We start from the raw sequence: 11,299 nt of genomic DNA, 5'->3' as shown, positions 1-11,299 counted from the left end.
GGAATATGAGCTTAAAGCAGAACCTTACAGCCAGGAGGAGGCTTAAAGTACTATTTACATAGTACTTGTTGTTTTTATATAATACTGTGACCCTGAGTACAACAGCTCTGAACCCTGCTTTATCCTGACCCATACACTGTTGTTCTTATTGTTAGGTGCCATTGAGTCAGTCAAACACCAATCCTAGTGACCCTATGAACAATAGAACATGGTTAGAGTTTCATAATGCAATACATAGGTTTACTATGATATAACACCTAATAAAAATCAGTCTCAAATAACAAACCCAAATCCGTAAGAACTACTGATAGGCAAACAACCTCAGCTCTCTATCTACAGTTCTAAATGGATGGGTATGCTTGCCATACTGTACTGTCCATACACAGGGAGCTCTGGTGGCCTACTGGCAAAAAGCTGTGCGGCAATCCAGAAGGCATGTGGTTTGAGGCCACCAGCTGCTTTGCTCGAGAAGGATGGGCATTCTCTCCCATATGATTAACTCCCTCTGAAAACCTACCAGAGGGTCAGCCATAGCTGATTGGTTTTGACTCTATGGTACACAACAACAGCAACTGTCCATCATTTAAGGAAGAGACATTGTGCTATTGAAAAAATCGCTCGGGACTGCAGAGAATATTTGAAAAATGACTCATCATTAGGATTTCTCTCAGCTTGAGAAATGATGAGTGAGTTCTTCCCTTTTTATTTTATGAATCCAGCTCTTTGCTCACAGAAAACCAGTTTTATTTTTAAACTTTTTTTGTTTTTAAATTTTATTCTGATTTATTTACAAAGTTTGAATGCATTGTTTTTCACAAAGGATTCTTCCCATTTCCTTCACTCCATCCACCCATTGAACTGTGCAACCCTATGATTAACACCCTTCCTTCACCTCATCCTCACTCTTCTGTTTCCACCCTCCCCCCACCTCTTATCTTCATATTTATTCTATAATAATGGTTTTATACAGTATTTGTCATTGTGGGACTTAGTTCACTCAGCATAATGCTCTCCGGCCCCTCCCAAGTTAGGTAGTAATTTACAAAATCATGGACTGAGAAGTTGTGGAACATTCTATGCAACATGCAGAAAACTGCAAGTTTTAAAGATGGCATCTGGGCTTGTCCGGTTCAAAATGCAGGATGTGACAATGCAGTGTCTGCTAATCATCCGCACTGTTTTAGATTCCAAAGCACAACCTAGTCTGTTTCAAAAGTTCCTCAAATACAGTTCAATAGGAAAACAAAAATACTGTTTATAGTAAGAATTAATTTGGAGACACAGGGAATTTTTATACATTGTTGGTTTGTGAATAAGTTGGTCTTTATATTTTAGAGGATAAATTAACAGTATCTGTCTAAATTAATGGTGTATGCATTTCTCAGTCCAGAAATTGATTTCAGTAATTTGTTTTACAGAAATAATTGCATATGAGCATGTGTGTGTGTGTGTGTGTATCTCCAAGGATAAACAAATATGTTCGGTATGTTCAATACTAATCATAACCGTGCAAATTCTAAAAATCTTAAATGTTGGTCAGTAAGGTAATAAAGAAATAGCTCTATATATAATACCTTGAACACTATAGGGAAAGGTAACCTAAATTTAAAGATGCATTAAAATAGGGAATGAAATAATTTGTACTTTTTAAAAAACTCTGTGTACGTGGGCATGTGTTCAAATGCATAGGAAACCATCTGAATTAGTATTTACTAAACTCCTATCAAAGATTCCCCCTGGGGAGGTTGTAGATTGCTGAAACAGAGTGACTGGCAGGTGGTACAGGGAATTCGTAGTTATTTGATTTTTTTCCCTCTAGATTAACTCTGTATTGTTCAAATTGTTATTAATTTTACTATTTTAAGAGCAAAACAGAACTTTTCTCACTTAAGAGACAGGAAAATCTAAAGCTCTGAGTATATTTTTAAACTTTATAATTATTAGTATTAATTTTAATGAAAATTTACAGAGATTTTTAATTTCCATTCATTCATTGTTGCACTTTTCTCCCTGCCCACCCCTCCCTTCGAGTCCGTTCTTCTCTTCAAAAAGTAAAAGAAAAATTCTTTCATTGTTATACCCCTCCTTCCAAGTCCACTTCGCTATACAGCCTTTGTTCTGGACTCATGTCATGACAATAATACCTAATTGTATATACCTTTTAAACAGTTCTTTCTCTCATCTGTTTCAATGGAGTATGCATAATTTATCCCATCTTTCTTAGTCTGTGCGCCAATCCCTATGTCAATCTCATTTTACAACAGTGGCCCTATGCAGTATTTGTCCTTTTGTGACTGAGATATCTCACTCAGCATAATGTCCTGAATATTTTAAGGGTTCATACTCAGAACCATAATATCAAAATTTTCTGTGAAGGCTTTGATCAGAACCTACAGAAATTTAAACTAACATTTGACTTTTAAATGTCATATTCATAACATTTATCTAAACCATTTAAAATAACAAATATGGTATTTTAAAAAATTTTAGATTTAAAAACAGATCATTAGAAAACTAAAGCTTTCAAATATTTTAATTAAGGAAAACATAAGCATGTATTTTAACTGCATTGTAGTGTTCACTATGATGATGATTTATTTTCAAAATTATGAGCTTTCCTAATATTGTTATACTGTGAGACTATTATAAGGAGCCTTGAGTAGGCATGAGTTGGCATTTAGATGCTGACTGAAAGGTCAATACCACCCTGTGCTCTGCAAAAAAGAGATGTGATGATCTGTCCCCATAAACATTACAGAGTTGGAAACCCTGTAGAACAATTCTACTATGTCATATAAGGTCAAAGTAAGTAGACTTTGTGACACAAACAACAGTAACAAAAATTATAAATCAAATTATTACCACATTAATTAGGTAGGAGCAGGAATTTTTTTTCTTATGAACGTTTATGGCTAGACCTGGATGTCAAATAGACCTTTCCAACTGTGTATCCAGAAAGAAGTAGTGAGAACTCTATTCACTGTACCTCTAACCTCCATGCCTCTCCTGTCATTCTTACTCCAGAAACAAGCTTAGACGGTCTGGCAAAGAATGTAGGTTATGGTAGCATAGTATATTGTTATTTTAGCAGAATTGGCAAATGTTTTGTTACCTATTTATAATATAAAAAATTTACAATAAAAATCAAAACATAAAATAGAAATATAAGTGAATAAACACACCAAAAACTCAGAAAGCATTTAATTTTCTTGTTCCCCATACCCATTCTATACACGAGTTTTGTCATCATAACCTGTCTTTTTTTCCTGAAGTTCCATTGTAGAAAATAAAATTACGAAGTATTAAAAGGCAAAGAATTTATTCTTAGTTACAAAGTTTGCTGTTTACTAGCTAGATTTAACTTACTGTGTTAATATTTCTTAATAATTGCTTATCTCTGGAACATGTAGGTTTTGGTTTTGTCTTTGGGTGAGGGGCATGGAAAAACCAGAAGGTTCATTTTATCCATTCACATAGCAGACACAGGAGGATGAGCTTTCAAAATATCTCTCTATGAGGAAAGGTTCTGAGGGACTGGTTAAGAGCATGAGTAAGAACTCATGTTCATTCATCACTTTCAGGAAGGAAATTAAGGTTGGAAAGATTGACTTGTACCAAAGGTGGGACATCTCTAATGAGTCAGATCCCCCTGCCACTGCAAGGAAAAAGGCAGTCTTGTCCAGGGTGACTTACAGCCTCTGAAAACTCACTGGAGGATCAGCTAAGGAGGGAATTGAAGGATTATCGTTAGAAAACAATTTAGTATGTACACCAGTCGGTGCACACAATGGCCTCCAATATGGCATCTTTCTGTTTAGATATGAGTCATCACAGGACACAAGCTGTAGGTTTTCCACTTGCAAGATGGTATATCTCTGATTAGGTGTTTAATCATCACAGAACATTGGGACAGGTAGTCTTATTTTTTATTTTATGTTGGTTTGCTTAGAAAGTTCTTATACATTGTGTTTCATTCACAGTATTCATTCACATTGTTTCATGCAATCATCATGTTTTACCATATTAATCATTATTGAATTATGCCCATTATTACCCTTTAAAGATCCCCACTGGATCTTTCCCATTTCTTTTACTCTTCTCTCCACCCACCAAATTATGCAACCCTATGATTTCCCGTTTGCTCATCTTTACCCCTCTACTCCCGCCCTCACCCCCTTGGCTGGACCAAGTTATTTCTACAATAATAGTCTTGTTCAGTATTAGTCCCTATGAGACTGAATTAGTTCATTGAGCATAATGCTCTCCAGTCTCTCCCAAGTCATGTAGTAATTTTCAAAACTGTTGCTTCTGAGTGCTGTGTAGTATTCCATCACATGAATGTACCACAATTTCTCAGTCTGATTGTGGTTGGATATTGGTGGGTTTTACATGTTCTTGCAGTGGTGAGTAACACTGCTATGGCCATTGGTATACAAATCTCCTGTTGTGGCTCAGTTCTCATTTTTTTGCGATATATTCCTAGCAGTGGAATTGTTGTTGTTGTTACGTGCCATCCAGTCACCTGAAATATATAGCAACCCTATGTACAGCAGCTCTGAAGCCTGCCGTGTCCTGAGCCAGTCTCACTGATTCTGATACATCAACCTTCATTGTCCCAGTTACTGTATCAATCCATCTCATCCAGTGTCTTCCTTTTCTGTGCTGTCCCTCCACTCCTCTGAGCATGATGTCCTTCTCCAAGGTCTCTCCTGGTCATGTGTCCAAGTATATGAGATGGAATTTCAAAATTAGAGCCTCCAAGGAAAAACTTGGTTTCTGGGTCTTGGTTTCATTGCATGTCTGTGTTCACCTTTTAGAGGAAATGCCAAATTGCCTTCCAGAGTGATTTTACCATTTTACAATCCCACCAGCAATGTATCAGAGTTCCTATCTCTCCACATCCTCTGCAACTTTTATTGTTTGTGTCCTGTTAAAATCTGCTACTGGGGTGAGAGAGTATCTTGTTGTGGTTTTGATTTGCATCTCTCTAACTGCCAGTGATTTTGAACATTTCTTCACATGTCTATTGGCCATCTGAATATCTTCCTTTGTGCAAAAGCTTTTCATATGTTTTTCCCATTTTGTAATTGGCTTATGAGTCTTTTTCTTCTGGAGACCCTGTCTGTAAACTTTTGACTTAGATGTAATTGCCAAATACTTTTTCCCAGTCAGTAGGTTTTCTTTTCGCCCTAGAACAGGTAGTCTTAATAGAGAAGCTTATAATACTGTAATGGTCAAATAGGTAAGAAGTTGTGCTGCTAATACAGTAGCAGGTGGTTTGAATCCAGCAGCTGCTCTGTGGGAGAGGACAGAGAAGCTCCTCCCATGTGATCTTGTGTACAGTCTCTGAAAACTAGCCGGTGTGTCAGCTATGAGTCAGTTCCATTTTGATGGAAATAAGTTAAGAGTTGTATATTTGAATATAGTACAAGTTGATTACATTTTCTTCTTTTTCATTCCAGGAAGTATCTGTATGTTACATCTTCTTTTAAAGGAACACTTAAAAATGAAGTTAAAAAGGCAGAAGAAGATGTAAAGATTGGTATGTAGCTACAATTAGTCTCCGTTACCTTCATCATATTTATCCATTGACTTAACATTAATTGGGTCAGACAGTATAGAAACTCCTTCAATTAGTCAGATACAATTTCTGCTTCCTAACACACTCCCAACTTCATTACATTTTCTTTCATCTTTAGCTTTACTTAATTGCTTTTAATAGTATAACATAGAACACCCAGAATTAGATTAATATTTATGAAAAATCCTTGCCATATTGAAAGCAAGAAGTGTTATTTTGGAAATCAAAGTCTCTTCTTTTGTAGGACAGAATGTTCCACATGTTCTCATGACAAAGATAAAGCCATACTTACCCATGATGCAGGAAAAATACCTTAAATTCAGCTATTTAATGGACTTGAGTTTTCAGTTAGTTAAAAGTTCACTCATTATTTTTAAATTTGTATAAATATATTTAACTCAGTACGTTATCCTCTCTAAGAGGAGCCCAGCACAGCCATCTATAGGAGGAATGCTATAAAAGGAGCATGGAATTTCCTGGTATAATTTGTATGCCATTTGTATCCATGTGTATTGATCATGGTTATATCCATAGAAAATGTTCACTTAAGACTTTCTGAAAGAATTCCACTCTTATGACTCTTTTGCTTCTACTTCCAGCTGAACTTATATTAAAAGAAGCACAAGACAAAGTCAACAGAATGAACAGAACTCCTTCATTATCTCCTACCAAGGTACAATGTTTAGTTGTTGCTATGTGTTCTGAAGTTAGAGCATTCTTAGCTGATCCTTCCATGGATTTTTGTAATCGTTGTTATGTGTCATCAAGTCAACTATGACTCATAGTGACCCTGTGCACAAAAGCTCTGAACCCTGTCCTATCCTGAGGCAATCTCACTGGCTCCAACAAATCTACCCCCTTTACCCTAGTTATTGTGTCAGTCTGTCTCATCTGAGGCCTTTTTCTCCTCTGCTATCCCTCCACCATTCCAAGTATAATGCCCTTCTCCAAGGACTAGTTTATCCTAACAACTTGCCCAAAGTATGTGAGATGGAACTTAAAAAATCCTTGCTTCCAAGGAGAAACTTGGTTTTACCTTCTTTAAGACAGACCTGTTTGTTCTCTTGTCACTCCAAGGTGTGTTTAATTCTCTTTTCCAGCACCATAAATCAAAGGTATCTATTCTTTTCCTGTAATCTTTAATCATTATTCAGCTATCTGATGTATAGCAAAAAAATTTTGAGGAACATGGCTTGGATCAGGAGCACCTTGGTCTCTAGACTGGTATCATTGCACTTCAGCATGCTGGAGAGGTCTCTGATAGCAGATTTTCTGTGAATTGTAAAGGAGAAGACTGACCATCTTTATCCCATAACTCTTTACCCGCTATGCATCCAGAGCTTTCTTATATAGCATTGTTGTTGTTGTTGTTAGGTGCTGTCAAGTATGATTCATAGCAACCCCATGAACAAAAGATCTAACCCCTGTTCTATCCTGTGACAAATAAATAGCAAATGTTGTTGTTTCTTTTTTCTTGGGTGTATTTGTGTTTTACAACCTGCATTCTAAACTTAAAAAGAGGACGCCCAACAAGTGGGGAGAGGGCTGAGCCTGAGATCAAGGATAAGATGGCATCAGTGCACGTCACATCTAATTCTCTAGAAATGAAGGAAAAAGCAATAGGAGAAAAGGAGAAATATACTAAAATACTAGTAGAAAAATTAGGCTATAAAATCTCCTTGAAAATATCTATTCAAATTATAGCTCCTCATAGACCCAAATAAATGGGGGAAGAAAGGAGAGGCCTAATAAGCAATCCTTCTTTACAGTGTTGGGAATTATGCACTATAATTATGAATATTAATAACAAGCTTCCAGCTTACAAAGCTTTTTTCTTATGAGTTCCTCCACACAGTTCATAAACATTCTCTGTAATCCTTACAATATGCCCGTGAGTAAGATAAGTTATAAGGGACTCTTATGATTAGTTATAATGCATGCTACTAAATGAGAAAGAATTTTATTGCAGGATATGAATTGCAAGCTTACAATTTTTTACAAAAACATGCAGTACTAAACTTTCTCTTGTAGTGAATCACGAAACAACATATTTCTTTGTGTATAAAAGACAAACATGAATAAAGAGAATCTCTTCCTTTGAATTTCTTTTGTACTTTGTTTCAGACCTTTGAGTCTTTTCCAAAATTTGCCCTTGAATTTTGAAGTATAAAGATCATGTCTAGTAAAGAGCTCTCATTTCTAATGATAATGAGAGAAGGTGAAGAAATTGAAGAATAGTGAATGATAATGCCCAAAGCAGAATTTATGTAGGGCTTTTTAAAAATTCTTTGATTTTTCTCCTCTTTTTTATGTGAAAAAGAACCTCAGTGTTCTTGAATTTTTAAAAAAAGTTTTAAGTTTCTTTTTCTCCTTTTTAAAATTTCTAAGAATTCAGTTCTCTTCCCTTAAGAAATTGGGGAACACAAGAAACAGACTCTTTAATGGGTCAAGACCCAGCTTTCTTCTTGCCTCCGCCTGGTATCTGTCACTGCCTCTTTACACTGAGTTCACACACAGAAAAGTGGACACGTCTTTGACCAGTTAGTTAGCTTTGTGGCTCTGACACATACTGATTTCTTTAACACAGAAATGAGAGCAAAGCCAAATGACCTCCACTCTTGACCTCTTTAAAAAAAAAAGAAAAAGAAAAAGAAAAAAAAAATCGTTCAGGCAGCAAAATGGTTGCATCTGAAGTGTGAAATTTAACAATAATTTTTCACTTTCCTTTTACTTGAAAGTCAGCGAAAACATCTTTTTGTTTTTAATTGATCCACACTGTTAAAAGTAGGACTGACATAAGGATTGGGGGAAGAATAGGAAAAGGGTGGATAGATAATGAACACAGCTTTGGAGCAGGTGAGGGGATTAGGCATTATATGCATGACAACAATCTGAAACAATCTTGCATTGCAAAGTGTACTGCCTGTGGGGGAAGGGAGGAAGAAGGAGGAAAAGAGGCAATAATGAATGAATTTAAAAAATAACAGAAAAAAAAATCTACTTTTCACACCTTTTGGATGGAGAACATCAAAAGACCCCTAAAAAATTATTATTTGCCTGGCAAGAGAGGTAAAATAGTGAATGAGCTAATGTATTAAATTATAAAGTCAAGTAAGACAGCCAAGTAGGCGTTGGTGAAGAGAAGAGTGTCTACAATTGAAGAAGTAAAGGCAAAGTTCAGGGAGTATTAGAAATTTTGAAAACTTTATATGAAAAGAAACTTTTTCTTTAGCTCCCAATGATCCTTTAATTAAATTTTTCCTAGGAGTTTTAATGACCACGTGTTTTAGCACTTCCTATTGTTGGAGGCAAAAATCAGACCCCAAGCACAATGAATGACAACATCCCAAGCAATCACCTAGTTTTTGTTAAAGCTTTTTGTGCCATTAGAGTGAGTAGAGATTCTCTCTCCAAAAAAAGACAGAATGTGCAACTGATTGTACAAAAAAAGAGAACAGTCAGCTAGGATTTGATTTATTCTCAAATAGTTATTGAGTACATTGAATAGTAGAAACTTGTTTGTCTAGGTGGTCTGTCACTGTTTCCCTTGAAACATTTGTGTATAAGGTAATGAATGTCAACTTGGCTTTTGTTAACTTAATGGCATTGTATTCTCTCTCAGTCAAATGTACTTCAGCACGCATTGCAAAAAGCTTTAGAAGATGTGGAAGCAAAGTGTAAGACTCTTACAGAGAAAAGGAGGTAAATTGACTTCTGTTCACATTGAATGAAAACAAATTCTTGATTGGTGAATGGGCAGATTTTCTTAACTATTAACATTCTATAATGTTACTTGTAATGTGGCCAAACAACATGTTGTTTTGTTGTATTGTCCCACAAAGCATGCCTTTAGATTGGCAGGGCAAGTCCTTACACACTAGACTACCAGAGTTCCTTAACTGGCATGGCTAATGTAAAACACAAAGTATATTTTTACACTTACACATACTGTCTATATATGTTAAAACATCTGAGTGAAATGAAAAATTATTCAGCATCTGATGGTTTGGCCTGGATTAAGATATCAATAATGAAGTGAAATGCCCAGGAGATCACCTGACAGCAGCACTCTTGTGACCTTTGCCTTTCAAACAATAGAGAGCTAATCTCAGTTTCTTTTCTTCTATAGTTCCTTAATATTTAAAACAGAAAATCATGTTTCCAGTAATTGCACTGCTTATGTATAGATAGCAATATAAAAGTATTGTAAGTCTGTGGAATTAAAACAAACTCATAGTTCTAGAAATTGGTTTGTTCTGCAGCTCATATGTTAAACAAGATAAACTGAAAATAATCACTGTTGTTTTAATCATGCCAAGCTTTGAAAACTGTATGTGATAATTTGCAGACACTAGTATTTATGGAGATGTGATAAGTTTTCAGTATTATTTTTGTGAACCACATAATTTCATTGAACTGCACTTTTCTGAAAAACTAAAATTTGAAATGTTATTTCTGTATTTGCTGTTTGTTGTTATTTGCCATCGAGTCGCTTGCAACTCGTAGTGACCCTATGTACAAGAGCTCTAAATGCCGTTCTGTTCTGTGCCAAACTAGCCATCTCAAACCCACTCAATTCCCACCACTTGAGTCATAGAATCGCTCTATCTCATCAAAGGTCTTCCTCTCCTGCGCCGTCCCTCCACTCTGACAAACATGATGTTCCTCTCCAAGGACCAGTCCCTCCTTGCAACATGCCCAAAGGATGTCAGGCGAAGCTTCAGAATCCTTGACTCCAAGGAGCATTCCGGCTTAACCTTCTCCAGGACAAACCTGTTTGTTCTCCAAGCAGTCCATGGTATATTCAACATTCTTCTGCAGCACCACAGCTCAAAGGCATCAATTCTCTTTCTATTATCCCTGTTCACTGTCCAACTCTCTGATACATAGCATGTAATTGTGAAGACTATAGCCCGCATGAGGTGCACCTTAGTCTCCAGCCTGACGTCGTCACACTGCAGTACTCTTGAGAGGTCCATCACAGCTGACTTTCCAGAAGTAAATATTAAGTAGAACACAAAAGAATTTTAATTTTAAAAGCAAAGCCTTGGTTAAAGTCTCCTGATAGGGCAATCTATAGAACTAATTTGCAATCATGATGAAGGTTACCAGTTCTTATTTTATTAATATGGATTCTTATATGTTTTAAGAACAAAATGACAGAAGAATCAATGACTTTGAGTTGTGGTGCTGGAGAAGAGTTTTGAACATACCATGGACTGGCAAGATAGCAAATAGGTTTGTATTGGAGAGGGTGAAATCAAATTTCTCCTTGGAGACTAGGATTTTGAAGCTCTGTCTAGTGTATTTGGTTACATGGCCAAGAGGGACTGGTCCTTGGAGAAGGACATTATGTTCAGAAGGGTAGAGAGGAACAATGCAGGAGAGGAAGACCCTGAATGAGATGAATTGACACAGTAACTGGGGCAATAGAGATAGGTTTGTTGGAGACAGTGAGACTGACTCAAGATAGGGCAGGCTTTAGATCTCTTGTACATAGGATCACTATGAGTTTCAGACAACTCAACGATACATAACAAAAATAACAAGTCATTTAATATTAGTGGTAATGATATTATATCCCCTGACACTCTGTTCTGTTGTCTGTTAACATATTCAGTTTCTAATGAAAGGCTAATATCCAGCCATTGAGCAGAGACTTTTAAGGAGAAGTTTGATCGTTATATATTTAAAGGTAGATATGTTGTTGTTGTTGTT

General features: G+C 36.2%; 1 protein-coding gene across 1 annotated transcript in view; it reads left to right on the top strand.

The window, feature by feature from the left end:
• Positions 1–11,299, top strand: part of MORC1 (MORC family CW-type zinc finger 1) — a 255,866-nt gene that overhangs the window by 51,557 nt on the left and 193,010 nt on the right. Inside the window, exons 8-10 of the mRNA XM_006895351.1 lie at positions 5,463–5,542; positions 6,181–6,254; positions 9,219–9,283. Of these exons, the coding sequence (XP_006895413.1) occupies positions 5,463–5,542; positions 6,181–6,254; positions 9,219–9,283 (219 nt within the window). The remainder of the gene's footprint in view (positions 1–5,462; positions 5,543–6,180; positions 6,255–9,218; positions 9,284–11,299) is intronic.

This window comes from Elephantulus edwardii, unplaced genomic scaffold (assembly GCF_000299155.1).
Source record: "Elephantulus edwardii isolate Elephantulus edwardi_28Jun2011 unplaced genomic scaffold, EleEdw1.0 scaffold00165, whole genome shotgun sequence".
NCBI lineage: Eukaryota > Metazoa > Chordata > Mammalia > Macroscelidea > Macroscelididae > Elephantulus > Elephantulus edwardii.
The sequence above is the reverse complement of the archived record's forward strand: the minus strand, read 5'-3'. Positions and strand labels throughout refer to the sequence as shown.